The sequence below is a fragment of the Sebastes fasciatus genome, chromosome 4 (genome assembly GCF_043250625.1).
Source record: "Sebastes fasciatus isolate fSebFas1 chromosome 4, fSebFas1.pri, whole genome shotgun sequence".
Classification (NCBI taxonomy): domain Eukaryota; kingdom Metazoa; phylum Chordata; class Actinopteri; order Perciformes; family Sebastidae; genus Sebastes; species Sebastes fasciatus.
The window spans coordinates 4,595,819-4,617,733 of NC_133798.1; the positions used below are offsets into that span (position 1 = coordinate 4,595,819).

A 21,915-nucleotide genomic window follows, 5' to 3' on the forward strand; every position below is an offset into this window, starting at 1 on the left:
TCTATGCTTATTATCTATAATGACTGTCAAAGATGAAACTCAGAGGACAATACCACACACACACACACACTTGATTAGCATGGGCTATTTTCAGAACAACTGACTAGGCTGTGAAATGACAGGTGTTGCCACGGTAATTAAAACTGTCAGTCATTCTGTCTGTGTCTGTGTGGGTGTGACGCAGTGCAGTCTATGGTTGTTCCACTTGTCAATCAGGTGAACACTTGTCATGTGTTGTCCACAAACACATCAGACTAATTGTGTTTTACAGAGTTCTCTCTCTGTAAACAATTGTGACTTTGAGAAACTTTACACAGAAAGTTCAATGACAAAATCAATGCCGTCTAATACAGCAGCCCAGTAATAACTTGAGGTTCAGTTTGTGTTTTGGAGAGGTCTGGATTCAACCGTGTGGTTATTTTGGAGGCTACAGTTTGTGGTGCTGTTGAAGTGTACTGAGTTGTTGTAACTCTGAATTAGTTTACCGCAAGGGTTTCCGCCAGTGGGCCCGCTGGGCCTAAGCATCGTGGATTTTTTTTAATGTATTTTTAAGATGTTTTGAAAGTAGCAAACTGCTTTAAGGAATAACTCTGTGCATAGGTTGTGTGCATATCGCCCGGAACACACAGGGAACGTCAGGAGGGCGTGGTGGCTGCGTGGCATGGTGGCTGCACGATTTACGCGTCGGTCGTTCACACCAGCTGCGTTTCAGATGCTTGTCTGCTGCGTTTCTGCTGCTGCAGCTGCTGCTTTCAGCCCTTTCTTTCTACATAGAGTTTGCCTTTTAATGGCCATTTCATTTCATTAAAAATATCATTTATATTTATTTTTGACAGAGAAAGGTAAAGACGTGGTAATTTGTAAATAATAGTAATAATCGACAATTAAAACCCGTACTATATTAATTTATGGAGCTCTCAAAGTCACTGCATGTTCTAAAAAACTGTCCAACACATACAGTATTTCAGAATAAAAATAATATGCAAGACCTCTATTCTCTAGAAGAGATGCGTGTGATGTGCGTGAGGCGTGCAGTGTGGCTGTTCTAACCTGTAAACACAGACGCCGAAATAAAAAACAACAGGTAACACAGCCACCACGCGCTCTGACGTTCCTGGTGTGTCCCGGGATTACAATATCGAGTGTGTGGTCGAGAGAGCGAGAGAGAAAGAGAGCTTGTGTGTGTGTGTGTGTGTGTGTGTGTGTGTGTGTGTGTGTGTGTGTGTGTGTGTGTGTGTGTGTGTGTGTGTGTGACAGTGAGTATGAAGTCAGCAGTAATGTTATAGCTTTGAACATAGCCGTTCAGTGTGTGTACAGTTTTGGCTAGAATAAATCCAACAACTCCTCAAGACCCAAGCCAAGTTTCCGTGTCTTGCTCACCACCTGTTGATTAAAGTGAATGGGGTTAGTCCCGAAGTTAGTGACAAGATCTGCCCAGGCTTATTTGGACTGACCCTTAAGGTGGACCGGTATTCTCATTTTAGTGACATGCCGCTCCTCTGAGTTTTGCTCAGAACTGTACCTTGTACCCACATTTGTATAACATAGAGTATCAGGGGTTTCACCAATTGCTAAACTAGTTGAGTAGTTGACTAAAACCACTGTTTGGCACTGTGGGCTTGTATTTAAATTTACATAGTTTATAGTAGCTACATTCACCAATGTATTGTCAAGACACTGCAACGTATATTTATTTTGGTAATCATCACTAATAAAGCTAATGTTAATACTAACATACAAGTTTTGTTTGTTTCATAATGAATGCAGGAAGTGGAAGACTTTTATTGCACAACCACAGGAAGCATTGACAATACTAGCCAGGTTAGCTAACAAATACTTGACTCATGACCATATAGAGCTCATCTTACACCTGGAATAACAGATTGCCTTGGCCACTTTGAGGCAGCAGAAACAAGCTGTAAACCCAACACTGACATATCACCTTTTAATTTGATATGACAACTTGTTAGCAGTCGCCTATTTATACATCCAACAGACACATAGCAACATGATCATTCATTTGGAGTCGTGTTTGTGTCCACCTGATGAATGCAATATTCAATATTATCTCTCTTTTAGCTCTGTTTTTGGTCTCCACCAACTCCTGAGGGAAATCTGTGTCTCTTCAGATGCTAAATGCTCCATTATGTTCACCAGCTAGTCTCTGACTGTGTTTGTCTCCTGTTTGCTGATAGTGTACAGTGGCTTTATCAAAACAGCTGCCTGTTGCAGCAGAAAACAACGCTATGTGAGCTGTGAGTATGAACCAAAAAAGTAAAGTTGAGGGCCGGACAACCAAAATAATGAGCTGAAAGTCGCTATAAAGCTCCATAAAACTGAGGGGAACTGCAGCGTTTGGTGATAATGTTCTTACTATGAGTAACTCCTTTAAAGTAGCATGTTATTGTTAATATAAAAACATAAGACGGTTTGAAACATGGCCAAATTAATGTTATACTGCACTGTATGTTTAAGCGGTTTGGCTGTCTGACAATTTGGAATGAAACATATACACTCATACCCAATGTTCTATAACCACAACTGAATAAACCTAATATATTTCCAGTGAAGTTTGTGGTTAGTTAAAGGTCCCATATCGAGCTCATTTTCAGGTTCATACTTGTATTTTGTGTTTCTTATAGAACATGTTTACATGCTGTAATGTTCAAAAAACCCTTTATTTTCCTCATACTGTCTGCCTGAATATACCTGTATTTACCCTCTGTCTGAAACACTCCGTTTTGGTGCATTTCAACGGAATTGCAACGGAATTGCAACGGAATTGCGTCGCTAGGCAACAGTTTGGGTCCATGTTTACTTCCTGTCGTCAGCTGATGTTATTTACATACACTGCAACCGGAAATAAACTGGGACACTTTACATTTAAAACCGTGTAATGGTCTAAATATTGTATATTTGTGACATCACAAATGGACAGAAATCCTAACGGTTTGTTTCAAACGCACAATTTCTAAATACGGGCTGTGTGTATTTCTCCGTATATTGAGAGTTTTGATAGTTTAACAGTATTTATATGGCACTTAAACCTGCTTTATAACATAAAAGACATGAAAATCTCACTTTTTACAATATGGGACCTTTAAATCAGAATGTGGTGAAAGTAAATTAGTTAGATTTTTTTTTCCATCATTAATATCCTTAACAACTTGGTAAAATTCATTAAGCACGGGCCTGTTCGAAGAGGAGTATAGAGGACTGAGAACGTCCAAGTTTCCTAGCAACCCACAAAAACACGCGCATACAAATCCACATACCCATACACAGAGAGAAGCAAACACCATCTGCCCACTTCCTGATGTTAAGGAAGTCTCAGCAGCACTACCATGGCCACCCCCATGTGGAGCCAACTGAAGCCCTGATTGGCCACTGTTTCCTCCTTGGAGACAGTCGCCATGCCAGACGATACAAGATGTCAAGATGTAGAAGAGAAAATTAATGCTAATGATTCTCTCACATCAGCTGTGTGCTTAATAAATGTAGCATTTACCATTTACCATAGTATTTTACATTCACCATGACGAGGATGTAATACTTACTTAGTACATTTCCTCATGCATTCTGCTTTAATATAACTTTAACATCCCAGTCTGTCAAAGAATTGTGTATCTACTGCCAGTATTAAGTCATAACTCTGGAGAAAAGCACTTTACAGACAGAGCTTAAAGAGGAACTCAACATTATCTTTTTTTTTGCGCACATAATTATATGGATTCTTGACGGCATATGATGTTAATACTTGTGATTTTTACAACAAGATGCATACTGTGTGTAGAAACAGCTTTTTTTGTTTAAAATGAGCTTGTATGTGCCTGCTTGGATGTGAAGGTTTGGCTGGGAGAGAGCGCTCTGGCAGACTTTGAGGGTGTTGTTGCCCTTTAATAAAGGAATGCAAATGATTTGCTTCCTTCCAAAGACATTATTATTCCATTTGTCGCAGTCATACAAAGCTATAATATAATCATCTATGTATGGGAGACACAGACAATGCAAATTATATAGCACATGCATTGTAGTGGAGGTTATTTGATGTCACAGGATGTTAAATGATTATTGATGTCCGTTTATCTCTAGGCTGCATGTATGTCAGCATCACTAATGAAAAGTGACAAATCATTATACTGTTCTTGCTTGTACTTTGATATTTCTACCACACCACATTCTTTTCAATAACAATGAGTCTAGAATTTTCAATGGTAGTTCCTCATTTAGACAGAATTGTCTTATATACAGATAGAGTTTGTTTGCCTTCTCAAACGGAACTTCACACCAAATCCACTTTTTTTAGTTATTATATGTACAGTGCATTTATTATATTACCAAATGATTCTGGTCCAAGTTGAGATTGGTGATGCAAAAGCAAAAAAAAGAAACATACAAACACAGTATATGTTACAATGTAAGTTACTTGATAGGCCTTAACTGCAGCTATCTTTTGCCCATTAGACTGCTGAGACACCCGATTTGACTGTTGTAAGGCCATTAAATAGGCGTTACCAGTCGCTATAAGCACCATAGATATGGGTCATTAAGGGCCTACTGCGCCTACTATGTTGTAAAAGTGAAACTTAAAAGCAACACATTCTAACATGTTGTAAAACTGAATGAAACGTAACGTTTGAACACAAACAAAAAGGTTTCTTTAGGTTTAGGCAACAAAACTACAACTTCTTTAGGATTATGCAAAAAAACAAAACAACAACACTTAGTTAGGTTGAGGCAATACAATTACAAATTCTTTAGGTTTAGGCAAAAAAAAACGCTTGGTTAAGTTTAGGGAAAAACATTGTGTTTTGGATTAAAATAAGTACAAAGACAACTACCAGTTTCACACGGGATGCAAACTCCGGACTCCTGGGTGAAAGTCCCGTGTTTTGTGTCCCATCCATTGTCCCCAACCTTCACCCCTTATGGAGTTTCACACTGTCTATACTAGAGCACCTGACTTCAGTTTCTGCTCGCGTCATAATTACTACGGTCACTAGAGGTCGCTGTCATGTTCTTTTATACCTTCTTTCGGTGATCTACCATGCCACTAGATGATAAAACCTACTAGTGGGTGTAGTAGGCCCTTATTGGCCCACATCTATGGGGCTTATAGCGACTGATAACACCTATTTAATAGCCTGACAACAGTCTAATCGACTGGCTGAGATGGACATCTCTGTTGATGTTCCTGAATAAAACGCTGAAGTACAATTACAGATACATGTATTTTATTGCTGTGAGGTGGGGGCATACATTAACTACGACTTGGATAAAGCAGCACATTGTGGAATGGTGCGGCTACATATAGTTTTCCTCAACATGTTGCCTGCTGTTTTGGTCGTTCACTGAACATTTAAAAGCTGCAGTGAAGTGTTCTGTACTGCACTGTATGCAAGGTAGACTTGTGATTTTGGGCTGTACAAATAAAATTGACTTGACTTGACTTCTCTGGGTCTTAATGCATTTTTTAAAGTGTGCCATGAATTTTCTATTTATCTTCATAATGAATCAGTTTTGGGATAACCTGATTGTTTCTGTTTACTTCCCGCATTATGTGTAAAAAACCTACATTTGCTCTGGTTGGTGTTCTTGTTTAGGGTCCGTTTTAATATACTGTCAGCTATTGATAATTACTTCTGTGACCTGCCAATTGCTCAATGAAGATCATGCAAATGTCCTCTTATGCCCTAGATAAGGTCTTCAGCACGCTATTCTCGGACAGGGTTACTACTCCAAACAAAGACAAAGTGAAACCATGAAAATGAGACAGTAAAACCAACCTTAAATATTTATATAACTGTGCTTTTTGCACTGAGGGAATAGTAGTAACTTTCAGAGACAACTGGGGCAGCCCTGGATCAAACCAATCCAATCCAAAAACCTGTAAGAAATATTTTTTTTCCCACTGCGGTTGTGGGGCCCTGAACAGCAGCTTGGTTTGGTTCAATGATGTGTTGGCTATGCTGGCAGAAAGGCAGAAAGCGTGGCATAATCTGTATTCAGCTTTTTAGCTCACGATCCGTTTCTGAGTCCCTCGCCAAAGGTTCAAAGAATATGTAAACAAATTTGATAAGACAAAGTCACTTGGTAAACCTAAATTTCTATCCAATCCAATTCTCAGACGTCCCACCCCCTTCTGACACAAACTGATTATTTGCCAATCGGCTGTCAATTAAACGAGTTACACTGCTGCCAAGTTTGGTTACATCAGTGACGTCGTAACATTATGAGATGTTAGCAGGCTAGAAAGCACATACCAGATCTGACAATGACCGCAGAAAATAGCCAGGTCAAGAAAAGGCAAAAAAACATACTATTTTCATGAGGAATGGGAAACAGATTTATTTTTTTTCACAAATGTGAATGACAAGCGTGTGTGTGTCTCATTTGCGGTGTGAGCGTGTCAGTCGGTAGAAGATGTAATGTCGAGCGCCACTTCACCAAAGTCCATGGCAACTTTTCACAGTACTTTCTGGCTGGTAGCAGTCTACGAACAGGGAAGGTAAAGGAGCTGAAAACAACGCTTAAAAGACGACGGTCTCTGTTTACCAAACTGACGAAGAAGTCCAACGCAGCAACAGAGGATTTGTTTAAAGTGGCGCACATCCTAACGAAGCATTGTAAAAGAGGCGATGACGGCAGTAACGTTACTCAAGGACCATAAGCTGAGCAATGTGAATAAATGTTACTAATAATATAAAATATGAGCAAATCTCGGCCACTTTCATTTTGTCAAAGTATCTCTCAGAGGAAAAAAAGGTTGGAGACCCCTGACTTAAAGCAAATCTAAAAAAAAAAAAAGCAGCGGATCATTGCATCATAAATCCATAATATGTCACAGTGGATCACTGTGACATATTTCACAGCCAGCATGTCCAACAACACACTCACACATGAATGTGTTATTAGAAGTCATTACGGGTTGCTGGTCTATGCTGGCTGCAGTGCTCCGTTAAAGCCCCTACACTGTAACAGGATATTAAGTCCTGGTTTATGGGCCACCTCACCTTGAACACGGCTTACTTACTTGGCAGCCCTGACAAATGTAACCTCTGCCTGCAGCATAGGTAAGTGGAAGGGAACATAAATCTGTGCAGCATAGAAACACAAAGGAAATGTAATTCCAAGCATATACAGTAGAGTAGCGCTTACAAGTGTCCCATCCTACCGAGAAAGTGGCTCACGGTTTGCAGCGCATGTGTTGCAGTATAATGTGAGTTTACACACAGCTTTGCGCAGATAAACCCACCACAGCACTGTGGCTTGGGATGTGATGTCATGTCATCAGCAAGTTACACCGTCATGTAGCTTATATATGTTATATGTTATATGTTATATCTCATATGTTTTGTTTTTTTTAAAAATGCTTTCATGGTCAGCTCTGGTTTTACTTTACACACAGGTTTAGGGGATATAACGTGATTATCGTTAGACACGATATTGATTTGCCACGATAATGGTCCTCACGTGTCCACGATAACAAAACGATATTCAATTATGTTGAATACAGAGATTCCGCCAATATATTGCAAGCCTGACGGGTCTGAGATGACTCCCCGCCGGGGCCTAGACATCGGGGAATTATGTATTTTTAAGATATTTTTTAAACTAAAATGTGTTATAGAAGTAGAAAACTCCTTTAAGGAATAACTCAGTGCGTAGGTTGTGAGATTAACGATTGCGAGAGAGAGAGAGAGAGAGAGAGCGAGGGAGTGTGTGTGTGTGACGGAGTGACGGTGAGAGGAAGTCAGCTGTAACTAGCTGTGAGCATAACAGTGCAGTGTGTGTACAGTCGGTGAATAAATGCTACAACTCCTCAAGACACAAGCTGAGTTCCAGTGTCTCAGTTACCCGCTACTCAAAGGAGCGGCTGTAAAAGGGTGATAAACACACCTCATTTCCTGTATTCTTCACAATAAAATTCCCCCGTTATTTTGTTATTTAAAAGCTTTTATTATGAAGCAGCAAAATGTAGCTGGAAAGCGAAACAGTAAAATAAAGCAGATATGTGAAAGTAAGCTTGAGGGGGAGAAGAGGGGTCGTTGGCGATTTCTTTTTTTAACAAAGACTATACCTAAAATACGTATATAGAAAGGAGACTAAACAGCTCCTTTATAAATAAAAAAAAAATACCACTAATTATTTGAGGGAAATGTCTTTATTCTTTGATTTTTAGGTTGCTGGAAAAAAAAAGTATAAATAATTCCTGACAATAACTGATATATTTGACTTCAGGACATCTCTGACTACATTTATGCTGAAAATCAAAAAAGTTTTTACGGTATAATTTTAGAGATTTACCAAAGTACTAGAAGATTCGACTTCTGCCCCTGGTCTGGTGTTAAAAGAGTTAACAAGAATCGCAGTAAATTGTAATATTGAATCGCAAAAATCACAATACATATCGAATCGGCACCCAAGTATTGTGATAGTACCGAATGGAGAGATGAGCATATCATCCCAGCCCTATTCAGCAGTATCAAAAAAAATTGACAAGCTTACTAGATACAATGTTTCAAATACTGAAAACCCAGCAACCCTGTTCATATCGGAATCATATTTGATTCATGGTTACACAGAAAAAAGACCAGAAATGTTTGATGAAAAATTTAAAATACACTGCAAAGTCAGTATATGAGGAAAAGATCAGCAGAGCAGCAGAAGGTCCAAATTCAACAAACTCACTAGATACAAGAGAACATTACTTCCTTCTAATGTTAATGTTAACATATTTATATAAATATATATATTTTTTTAATTTCCAACACAACTAACTGTAACCTTTGAATATGTAGTACTAGGTATGAAATAGAATACTCTACATTAGGGATGCTAATTTGGAATTTTTTTTCTAAATGATAGCCAACCCGATCATTAACCGTTAAGTGACGACATTAGTGCGTTGCATGTAGCGGTGCTTTGGTTTTAGTGCCTAACAAGTCGCCCAGCTGCAATGATAAGCTGATTCACAAACCGTTTAACTCCGCCATTTATCACCAGCTGCAGTGTATACGCAACACAGACAACTGAGTCCTCAGTTCAGCTGACCGGGAGAGTTCCTGTAGCGGCCACGATGCCGCGTGCGTTGTCGCGGACGCATGCAGCCACTTTCCCTGTAAGTCTCCACCGCATCATTTAGTTTAGCTGCGAGGTTGTTAGCTGTGTTCAAGTTCAGGTTCAGGTTACTTTATTTGTACCCATATGTAAATTTGGTTTGCAGTAAAAAGACAAGGTATCCATCGTGACACACATTTTAGAGAAACAGATCATAGACTAACATTATAAAAATGCTCAAAGCTCCAGTGATCACTAAAACCAATATACAATGAATACATATAAACAAATAAGCAAGCATTGCTTCTATAACATCTGTACAGTGTTGCTAAACTTCTTCATCTGAGTGATGGCTTCCGCTTTGTTCTACACCTTGGGACATTAAACCTCTGTCCGGAAGGAAGAAGCTGAAATTCAGGGTGCAAAGGATGGGAGTCATCATTTAAAATGGAGTCGGTTATCCGCTGTGTCACTGTCTGGTGTACAGGGACCCTGGTTAAAAGCTGTGTCTCACCAATTAGCCTACTAGACCATTTCACAATCTGATTCAGACAATTTCTGTTCCTTAAAGATAAGTTTCCAAACCATGAAACCAAAGAAAAAGACAAGATTGATTTAAAAAAAAAAGAAAAAAGCACGATAAAATAAGGTCATCAAGGTTTTGTCAATGTGAAAATAGGCCAGTTTCCTCAAGCAGAACAGAAGCTGGTTCCCCTTTTTTGCACACTGCTTCACAATTAACTTCAAAGTTGAGCTTTGAGTCAATAATTGTCCCAAGATATTTATAAGTTTGCGCACATTCCACTGTCTGACTCTTGACGGATACGGCTTCATACACACATGAAGCCATATCCATGTCTTCGAAAATCATATCTTTGGTTTTAGACATGTTTAATTGAAGATGGGACTCCTCACACCGCCTGACAAAGTCGTCCTTGACCGGGCCGTGGCTGGTCTCATTGTCCTGGAGCCTACTAACAGTAACAGAGTCATGTGCGTACTTTAACACGGTCCTGTTTTCCCACCTGCTCTGACACATATTTGTGTAGAGGATAAATAATAAGGGCGAAAGAACACATCCTTGTGGGGAGCCACGGAGGAGCAAACTTGGTAAGACAGAGTCCCATTTACTCTCACTCCATGTCCTTCATCAGTTAAAAAGTCCAGAATGCAGCCCACAAGATTGTTACTTAAGTCGGCATTTTGAAGTTTCAAGAGAGCCCTGTTCCTTGTTTCCTTTGGTAGGAGACAACCCTTATCGATGTTTTTGGTTTGTTTTGTGGATGTTTGTGTATGCTGTTAAAAAATTCGTAAAGATTTATTAGTGTGATCAGCATCAAGGAAAGATAAGGAAGTTGGATGTAGATGTTTGAATGTAAATCTGACTGTGTTATACAGGTCAGGAGATCCAATCCAAAGACTGCGAGCCACTGTCCCGGGATCCGTTGTGATGAAGACTGATGTCGAGAGAAATTGAAATTCTTTGGATGGACTGTGAACTTGCTGATCTAAAAAATCCCTCCTGCTCTAGCAGTCGAACATTGGCGTTGGCCAAGCATCCAACAACATCTTAAAACTTGTATTTTACCAATTGAATTGGGTGTTACACATGACATCTGTCACGCGAGCTAAACTCACAAAGTTCAGTTGCAGCAGCACATCTCTGGTGTACTGTGTGACAGCCCCGTTGACGTAGCAGTCAAGCAATTGACAATATACAATCCACAGTGCGACAGGATAAAGGAGATCCATTTTAGATCAGCAACACTAGGAGGACATGTAAAAACATCTAAAAACGATTAAAAACAAACATTCAAAAATGAACGACACAAGGACGCCAAACTCTCACTGCCGGTACATGCGCCCAAGCTCTCAGTCAAGTGAGCACACTGACACACTGTGTGTCTGCCTGGCGTACTCTGTCAGCCCGGCGCACTCGGCGAGTGTCCGATAGACCGCATGAATTCGGGGTTGTCTGTGGCATTGCAGCTGTGAAAGTAGCAGTGCAGTGTGTGGTGCAGTTTGTCGGTGAATAAATGCTACAACTCCTCAAGACCCAAACCAAGCTCCCGTATCTGTAACACCAGCTCAGACTCACTTAAGGTGGTGCTGTTAAGGTGGACCAGCTATTCTCCTGTAAGTGACAAGCCGCTCCTCTGAGTTTTGCTCAGCTTTTCATTTAATTTTTTTAATTTCTTTTAATCGTTTAACTGATAGCGGTTAATTATTAACATCCCTACTCTGTATAGTATACTACATTTTATTGTTTAGCTGGAATCTAAATGCAAAGGTGTGTTTTAACCAGCTGTGTTAGCTGCAAACCAAACTAGCAAAAAAAAAAAAAATGATCACAGAAAATCTACATAAAAATCAATACTGCCCACATAAAATGTTGTTGTGGATTAAAACAATGTACAGGGGTGGACAAAAAAAGGTGAACACTTGTCTGACAGTGTAACACAATCCAATACAATGGCCATGCAATACTACAGTTGTGTTGCACTCTCAGCGGTAAGGCTTCAAATAAATCAATCGTTATGAATAAAAGGAATTGCAGACTGAGGGAATGTTGTGAAAATCTGTCTGTTGGTGACTCTGTAACTTTTGGCAGGGCTAACGCTGCTTAAAATAACTGAAATTCATGATGATAATTTGGGCAGACAGGTTTTCTTGTAGCCTATTTTGAAGGATCCTCTCTGCCTCACAGTGTTCCTCTATTACACACAGCTCAACTAATTTCCCCCTCTCACTGTCAAAATCTGTCGTACAATCATCCTGCTTCCCATCGGTTTGATTAATCAACAACTCCCCACCTCACCTCCACCAAAAAAGTATTTTTATCTTGAAGAAATATCATTATTATTAATTGTAATTGCTTTTAGACTAAAGCTGCAAGCAGGAAACATTATTTTGCCAAAACAATCTTCTAACATGTCACACAACTTTATCACCATATTGGCCCTAATATAAGATGCCCCTGATTATAAGATGACTCCCCTCCCCCCCCTCCCCGCCCCCTCTCTCTCTCCTCTACAGTGTGCTTTTCCATGACATACGCAGGTCTTTGTTCGTGCTCAAGAACATGCATAAGTGACAATGTTCATTTTTGTATTTATGTATGCAGGCACATTGTACTCACATGTAGCGCAGGTGCGGGTTCTTGGAGAAAACACGAGCCTGGATCGTATGCAGGTTGCTCCTCGTAATCGTCCTATAACAGACAGGCACACACATAGAGGAGAGAATAAGAGCTCTGATGATTAATTTGACTGAATAATTGTCAGAGGAGGAGAAGAAGAAACTGATAGGAAGAACCACAAAAGAAAAAGAACAAAAGAAACATTTGCTATCACAAAAAAAAGTGCCTCACACTTGATTTTTGAAGAGAAAAATTAGAAAACTTGTCGGACATAGGACATGATCCATAACTGTCTGAAGGGACATTATGAGACACTTCCTGTCATCTTTGTTTTTTGTTTTTTTTTAGCTCTGGTGTATAACTGACAAAGAAAATAGTTTAGCTGGGGTAGGCAGTTTATTCTTGGTGTCATTGGGCAAAAATACCATAATAACCTTTCAGGTTAAATTCTATGAGAATTACCGTCCTGTTTTCTTTGCAAACTTGTGGGTCTGTAAAGCCCCGTTTGAGGCTCTAGCTATAGCTACAATTCTCGCAAAGCGTTTCAGAGATGGAGAGAAAACGTTGCTAATAGTTCAGCCTTCTGATAACCGTAGCAGATTTAGCCAACAAAACTACCTTGTTAGGTTAGGAAAAGATCATGGTTTGGGTTCAAATCAACCCGTTCTGTCAGAAAGCTCTGAAGGCAAACTTCTCCCACGCGCAGCAGTGAGCTGCCATGAGCCAGCTACGATTAGCAAAAAGCTAAACTATTAGCAACATTTTCTTTCCATCTCTGAAACTGATGTTGTCAGATTCTCATTTTTGGGTACCGTTCACATTTGAACCGATACCGGTACCGTTTTATTTTTCTCAGTACTTTACTCTCTCCTAATAAGATAAATGTAATTTCAGTTGTAAAAATAATTTCCAATTTCTAAATTTCAACATTGTTCTGCATTTAGAACATTGTGTTAATTAGTCACACAGCAGATCGAAGGAAGCGCATGTGAGACGTGTTGCCCGACTGCCCAGCTTTGCATTTTGCATTTACAAATATTGCAGCAAGCGTTGTCTGCATCAACTTTTGGCGTATTTGCCGGAGCACAGCCAATAGGAATGCTCAATAGGAACGCTCTCTCTCTCTGAAATGACCTGTGATTGGTCAAAGTTTCCTAGGCTAGATTTTTTTAAAGCCAGAAATATGCCTACTGAAGCTTTTAAGCCTTTTGATCTTTCCTTTCATCTAATATTCTTTGCTTTCGAAAACATATACTATGAATTGTTCAAAATTGGAACAAAAAGGTGGTAAAATGTTTCAAAACATGTATAATGCTCAGGATTGTTTTTGAATGCTTTGTGTTGCAAAAGTTACAGAAAAATCAGTTGAAAAAACAGAAATGATGAATATAAATATTCCAGCAGCTGGCCACAGCAACAGCTGAGACAGCACAGCATATGTCAATATGAAATTTAAATGTATACATTAATTAAATAATAAGTTTAACCGACTAGTATTTCTGGTGCTGACTAGCGAGGGTAACAACGTTCTATCGACTAGTCGCACACATCTCTACTCCATGCCCAGCACTCTTCCTGGGGGCTCGTTGGGGACTAGAAACCACCTGGTTGTTGTTATGTATAGAGTAGAAAGGGAAAGAGAGGGAAATATTCCCAGCAAGGCATTTTATTTGTGATATGCAGTAGAAACATTACAACACTACATGAAGGAACATAGAGAAGTGTGTAACTACTTACAGCCTCTGTAAGCCAGTGTAGAGCTCCATGTCCACATCCCTCAGGGTCTGCAGACCAGTCCAGTTCTCAATGTGACTGGAAAGTAGGACAGACACAAGACATATTAGTGGAGCTGCAACTAATGTTTTTTTTTTTTTTTGTATTATGGATTAATCTGCCAATTATCGTCTGGATTAATCAATTAAATGAACAACATTTTCTTTGGTGATGTCATCAAATTTCTTGTTTTGTCCAACCCACAGTTCAAAACCCCAAAATATTTGATTTATAAAACAACATTAAATTAAAACAAAGAAGAGCAGCAACTGCCCACACCAGAGAGGAACCAGAGAATGTTTGGCATTATGACAACCCAAAATACCATCACGTACCTTTAACTTTTGTCCTATCTATTACTGACACTAATGCAACAAGAGCATTCAATACACAAGTTATTAGCTTTAATGAGACACACATTGTGATATTCACAAAGAATCATCCTAATTAACAAACATGTAAGCTTTTGTTATATAAACCTGTATTGCTCATATAATTGTAGTGTACAGGAGTAACTATGGCAGGGTGAGCTTTGGTATTCAGAGTATAGACACAATAGTTCAGCGACACTTTACTGCAATAATGTAAACTGTTTAACCACACCTCAATGTGGTTCTTCACAGTTTTTAGTGCTCATGTAGACATGGTCTGAATTGACTGTCTGCTGTGGTTTGTTGGCCATGAAAGTTTGCAGCGTGGACTTGTGGGAGCCCAGCAGCAGAAACAGGATAGTGGCCCATTTTGGATCCAGCAGCGGATGGCAACAAATCAAAACACGCAAATCACATCACACTGAACATCTGTTTACCCCAGAGACGTCCTCCTGGCCCTGACCGTGTGTCTGTGTGTGCGCACGTACACACTACAACACTCCTGTCTGTGTGTTTGGTTACAAAGTTATGCATGGAAAGATCAGGTAGAGGTGCTGTTTGTCCATCTGTCTTCCTGGAATTGATTCATCACCAAAACACCTTTGTTTGCATATTCTCTCTCTCTCTCTCTCTCTCTCTCTCTCTCTCTCTCTCTCTCTCTCTCTCTCTGTTCCACCCATGAACTATAGTTGGGTGATCGGGGAGGTGGTGGGGGGGTGACAGCAGTGAAAATGTTGTTTTTGAAAGGCTAAATGACAACATAACTACATAAAAACTGCTCCATTCAGTAGCGAGGACAGCATGCGTGTGTGTGCACGCCCGCATGTCGGTGTCGCAAGTGTTGGTTATATGCGTCCAGGGAATGCAACGTGAAACTAGGACTATTACATTTTAATAGCAATTTAATACTACTGCTAATAATAATAATAATAATGTAATACATTAATGGTAAAATGAGCCAAATATCGTCTTGACATAGGCAAAAGCATCGGCTATTGGCGATTGTTCTAACCATCGTCGATCCCCGAGATCATCATCTAACAGCACAACTCTACCTTGAGCACATAACCACAAACACATTGACACAAAATTCGACATGCAAACCACGTACCATGTGACGTTTAAACACGTACCATCAAGAATCTTCCAACATACAGTAAACTATTAATCATTTAATATATCGTACTCAGGCACCTTGGCGGAGGTCTGCGCTCTCCGAGTTCTAGTCTTTATAATAACACTGGACCTGATAGCTATGTCATGTGAAAGGTACCATTAATAGTGACAAACCCGCAGATTATGGTCATCAACTCTGCAGTTCCCCTTTGGCTCTAAAGAGCTTTTTTAGCCTCTTTCAAATCTTTGTTTTGGTTTTCTGTACAGAAATCTCCACCTTCATCAACCTCAAGACAGCAAGAAGCTGTTTCCAGCAAGGCCTATTGAAGGAGGCTGGGACACGGCGGACATGGGTCTTGAGGTATGGGGTATAACACATGCGCAGTGTAACTGAAGCTGCGGTTGTGCGTTGTGATTGGCTAAATTTCGGCGAGTACAGACCAGATTTTTACTACGCATGTGTTGTACCCTAAAGATATGATGTGTTGATGAAGCGTGACCTAAGCCTCCTTCAATAGGCCTTGGTTTCCAGTGAAAAAGCTCTGATAAAGCCACTGCACACTTCCTGCTCAGCAGCAAACAGAAGACATACACAGTTAGAGGCTGGTGAACATAGTGGAGCGTATAGCAGCTAAAGGAACAGATAGTTCCCTCAGGAGTTGGTAGAGACCCAAAACAGAGCTAAAAGATTGGCCTTACATTCATCAGGCGGACACACAGGACTCCAATTGAATGCTAATGGTGCTGCTGGATGTGTAAATAGTCTAGGGCTGATTAACCTCCTGATAATTTTCTTGATTAATCAATTAAAAGGTTACCTCTGTATACCAGCAACATCTGTACCCTCACCCTATTCCAGTCCCGTCTCAAGACCCATCTTTTCTCCTCTACCTACTCCTAGTACCGCCCGGATGGCAAAGTAGCAACCGCAGCAGGCGCTAGCTAGCTATTACGGCAGCTGGTGGAGCTTCTCAGCTCCGAAAACGTTTGGAGCAAATGTTCGATTCGCCATCTAATATCGTAAAACTGCCAATATTCAAAATCTACACAGTTCATTTCTCGCCTCAGAAATGTTCAGAAGTGAATTTAGTGATGAAATAGCTACGGAAAATGTAAAAAACAGGCAATTTTTGGCTTCTGTTGTTGTTGTAACCGTAGCCTGTACCGTTCCAGCGCTTTGCATTGTGGGATACAGTAGGTGAGGTAGACTGGTCTGATGCATACTGAAGATTTTGCTTTTGTTCCCATACTACATAATGTACACCAAATCAGTACATACTGTTAGTATAGTATGAATACAGCCATTGTGATTGGGCCAGCTACTGTCATTCCAGAACCAGTGGGAGCTGCACATTGATTGGTTGCCGACTGACTTATTGACAGATCCATTATCCAATTCAAAATCTAATTAGCCAGTAACACACCAGTTACTGGTCCCACTGGAAGCACACACATACATACAGTACATACTGTACATACACAGGAGTAAAAATAATGAGATATAATTATAGACCTTTTCAAACTTGACGACATAAACGTGTTTGTATTTCCTGTTGCAATGTTTAATGCAGTAGCTGACAGGAAGTAATCTTGGACCAAAGCTGTTGCCCTAGCATTACCAGAATGGCAATGAAAAGAAGGTCTATACAGCAGATCCATTCACAAACACATTTTAAATTCAACTTCTAAAAGTATTCCCATTGAGTTCTCTCTGCATGGCAGCTTTGTGCACTCACAGTAGCCACTTTTCATCTCTGAATATAAAATCTTGTCGAACGGCCAGTGTCAAAGAAGGAGCTTTGCTTGGTAATAAATTAAATCCTTTTCGCTTGCAGCAACAAAGTTGCCTTTTTTTTTTGCATAGATTACAGCATGGACTAAACACACTGCAGCCTTCTTGAAATGCAGCTCACATTTAAAAGCAGCCTTGGCTGGAGCAAATCAAACTCTTACTGAGAAAAGACTTTCTTATAACGGACAACCTCCTCATGCTTTAAAAGCACTACTACTGGTTTAAAAAAACAGTGTGGAGTAAATTACTACACTGCCTTTAAACATATCCACGAACAACCATGAAAAACAACTACATGCAATAGAGTCGGGCCCATTTCCGATTTTGCCGGTCCGGTGTACAAGCTTACACCATTTTTTCTTCATGACACATTCTGATGAATTAAAAAACCTGTGCAGGCGCTAAATCCAGCTTGTATTGCATTAATAATAAGCAATATGACAATGTGTAAAACATAATATTATGTTTGTATATAAACGGACTAATGGAGCCACTAGTGTCTGACAGGCCGTGCGCATCTGCTGAGCCGAGGTCGGTGACTTCGCCATAACACCGGCGACATGACGGAGATCACATTGTGCAGCACACATTGTGTTTGTTTACTAGAAAGTTCATGTGTTTGCTGGGGTGACGAGAAAAGATGGGTTTCCGTCAGCCAGTGTACTGTAAGCCTGGCAGCCCGTAACGTTAGCGAGTGTGCAGTCGAGAGACAGAGAGAGAGAGGGAGCGAATGTGTGACTGACAGTGAGTATGAAGTTATTAGCAGTGCAGTGTGTGTACAGTTTAGACTGTCGGTGAATAAATGCTACAACTCCCTCACTGGCAAAACAAGGCTTGTCATCATTGAAGGCCATCTCAATGCAGTGAGATATCGGGATGAGATTCTGCAGCCAGTGGCGATCCCATATCTCCACAATCTGGGACCTAACTTCATCCTCCAAGAAACAACGTTCACCCCCACAGAGCCAGGGTTATCACAGACTACCTCCACAATGTGGGAGCAGAGAGAATGGAACGGCCTTCCAAGAGTCCAGACCTCAACCCAATTCAACACTTGGGATCAGCTTGGGCGTGCTGTACGTGTTAGAGTGACCAACACAACCACGCTGGCTGACCTGCAACGAATCCTGGTTGAGGAATGGAACGCCATCCCGCAGCAACGTGTGACCAAGTTGGTGACCAGCATGAGGAGGAGGTGCCAGGCTGTTGTGGCTGCGTATGGATCTTCCACCGCTACTGAGGCTCCTGACGGTGGATTCAATCAATCAATATGTTTGTTCCTTGTTACTGATAGAGAGTTCAATCATCCAATCCACCAAACAACTCAAAACAAGAGTCAACACCAACAGGAGAATACACTGTTTACCATTGACGGAGCATTTTGGCAAATTTTTCTTGGGCGCTCCCCACATAATCAGCTGTGCTGCTCATCCCACAAATGCATGATCCTTACAAGTTGGACATCATTGTGAAGGTAAATAAACAGGCTTTCCAACGATGTAAAATACAATGACCATTAGCATTGGAACAACAGAGAAATAATCCACCAAACACAAGTTTCCGAACTTTGTTTTTCCAGTTTAGGATTACAAAAAGATTACTAAACACAAGGCACAGCTAAAAAAAAAAACATTGACCTGATTTATTCAGGTACTGCAAGACAAGACAGGATGCTCAGTCAAATTCCTACCATGTCATTCTCCTGTTCTGACTCTCAAGGCACTTCCTGGTCGTGCCAAACAGATACATTTTTGAGGGCTGTTTATATTGAACATCAGCTATCCACCCTAGCATATGTGGAATTAAACAGAACCCATTGTATTTGAGTACAGCAAAGCAAAAACAGCCTTTAGCAATGCATGAATGAAAGTTTAAGAAGACATATTAAAAAAGGGAAAGAATAACAATAAACTCTAGATGCTTGAAACTAGGATAAAAGTAAGAATTAAAAAAGAAACATATTGATGTTTAAAAAACATCCCAAGATGAAAAAAAAAATAAAAAATAGATGGAAAAGAAAAACCTGTCATTAAAAACCTTGTATTTCAAGTGAACCCGTTTTGCTTGAAAACATTACAGAAAAAAAAGACCTTGAGTGCAAAATTGTATAATGTTATGCCTGGAAGTGTCCTAGAGCAGAACAATATTAAAGCTCTCCTCCACTGAATAGACAATGAATAGTAATAAATAATAATTTATTTAATAAACCTTTATTTATACAATACTTTTCAAAGGAAAGTTACAAAATGCTTCACATGGTTGAACCAGGACTAAAACAGTTCAGGACTGCTATGATGCAAATAAAATCAGACAATTAAAATAATACAAAAAGGATATGGAATAAAATACCTAACACTCATATAAGAAAATAATAAAACAGATATGATGTGTTGGAAATAACAGTGTGCTGTAGCATTACTAAAAGGTTTTGAGAAGATGTCAGCTTCTGCAGTTTCAGATCTTGGGGCAGGTGGTTCAGAGTTGAGGGGTCCTGACTGTAAAAGCCAAAGCGCTGTATCAGGTAGCAGGTTTAACAAACTCTGCCTAAACCTGAACTCTTGAGTCGAATAATCCTGAGATAGAAAACTCTGAGTTTTCGGTTCCAGAACAGCTGATCAGAGTCAGTAGGTTGAACCTGAACATTAAAGGTCCCATATCGTGCTCATTTGTAGGTTCATACTTGTATTTTGGGTTTGGGTTTGGGTTTCTAATAGAACATACTGTAATGTTCAAAAAACACATTATATAATGTACAAGAAAATCTCACTTTTTACAATATGGGACCTTTAAAAGCCATCATCAATGGAGCTCTGATACTACAATTCACCATGACAACAGGTAGATAACAGGCAGAACCTCCGTTTTAATCCAGTGGACGTGGTGATATGAATGCATGTGTACGTGGACTGCACACATCATTCTTAAAAAAAAAGAGCCCGAGTCTGAGTCAGAGCGGGGAAAAATGTCAATAACACAATAAAGTTTTATTCAGTGTTGTCCATTGATTCATTGTTTACCAGACAGACATTTCCTTAATGGATGATAAAGTGGTAAATCTATTAGGCTGTAGCCTATATTAGATTTTAAATATTCAGCAGTCGGGATGAGAATCAGCACCTCTAAATCTGAGGCCATGGTTCTCAGCAGGAAACCGGTGGTTTGCCTACTCCGGGTAGGGAATGAGTCCTTACCCCAAGTGAAGGAGTTTAAGTATCTCGGGGTCTTGTTCGCGAGTGAGGGGACGATGGAACGTGAGATTGGTTGGAGAATCGGAGCAGCAGGGGCGGTATTGCATTCGCTTTACCGCACCGTTGTGACGAAAAGAGAGCTGAGCCGGAAGGCAAAGCTCTCGATCTACCGTTCAATCTTCGTTCCTACTCTCACCTATGGTCATGAGGGTTGGGTCATGACCGAAAGAACGAGGTCGCGGGTGCAAGCGGCCGAAATGGGTTTCCTCAGGAGGGTGGCTGGCGTCTCCCTTAGAGATAGGGTAAGAAGCTCAGTCATCCGTGAGGGACTCGGAGTAGAGTCCTTGCTCCTTTGCGTCGAAAGGAGCCAGTTGAGGTGGTTCGGGCATCTAGCACGGATGCCTCCTGGGCGCCTCCCTTGGGAGGTGTTCCAGGCACGACCAGCTGGGAGGAGACCACGGGGAAGACCCAGGACTAGATGGAGAGATTATATCTCTACTCTGGCCTGGGAACGCCTCGGGATCCCCCAGTCAGAGCTGGTTAATGTGGCCCGGGAAAGGGAAGTTTGGGGTCCCCTGCTGGAGCTGTTGCCCCCGCGACCCGATCCCGGATAAGCGGTTGAAGATGGATGGATGGATTGTTCAGCTTTAATCTGACAGGGACAAAACACAGGAGCAGCAACTGAAGATGAAAAAAATTATAGTTGAAAATTTAAAAGAATATATGGATCAAAGACATAGAGACATGACTATAAACTCACAATCTGATCCAGTAATAATCTGTTTGGTGATTTAAAGATTAAATAGAACAGATGTTAAATTGTAGACACCTATTTGGATCTTGGCTCAACAGCATTCAGTGACTTCAGTTCAGCTACTTTAACAAAAGGAGTCAGTTTAAACAGTCAATGAAATGCTGTTAGACCCCGTTGAGACTATACACAGCCTATTTAAAAAAAATAACATTATAATCTCCAATATTATAGGAATTATGTTCCATCAGTGTGACCAATCACATCATGAGTGATAGAGATCATTATTCATACAGATTTATTAATTAAACGGAATACTCAAAAGTCAAATATATTCGTCTAGATGGGGCAGTGATATTATAAAAAGCTCTCAGGGTAGAGTGGATGAACAGATTACACTTCACGATGCACTTTAGCAAGTATGTGACGAGTATGGCTATTTCAGCCTTCTTTCGGCTGCGTCCCCGACTCCGGCGGTGTGAAACAGACTGTAGAGCAAATAAAAAAATCTATATAAAAACATAATTCAAAGCGGTGAGCACCCAAAGCATCCAGCCAGCTATCCTTCCTGCATGTGTCAGTTTAAACTGTGTTGTTTTTAGTCTGGATTATGACTGAAACTTCTTCGTCTTTGTGTAATATTATCATACGATCTGTGCACTGAGCTCTGGTTGGTCAGTAGGCGGTGCTTTTATACGAGTTGATCTCATCTCTGGACCATAACC

General features: G+C 40.3%; 1 protein-coding gene across 4 annotated transcripts in view; it reads right to left on the bottom strand.

Annotated features, from left to right (window-relative positions):
- LOC141765507 (NT-3 growth factor receptor-like) overlaps nt 1-21,915 on the bottom strand; it is a 258,306-nt gene that overhangs the window by 179,492 nt on the left and 56,899 nt on the right. For all 4 annotated transcript variants that reach the window (XM_074631527.1, XM_074631525.1, XM_074631528.1 and 1 more), the window contains exons 2-3: nt 13,937-14,011; nt 12,200-12,271 (exon numbers count right to left, since the gene is read on the bottom strand). In XM_074631527.1, the coding sequence (XP_074487628.1) occupies nt 12,200-12,271; nt 13,937-14,011 (147 nt within the window). The remainder of the gene's footprint in view (nt 1-12,199; nt 12,272-13,936; nt 14,012-21,915) is intronic.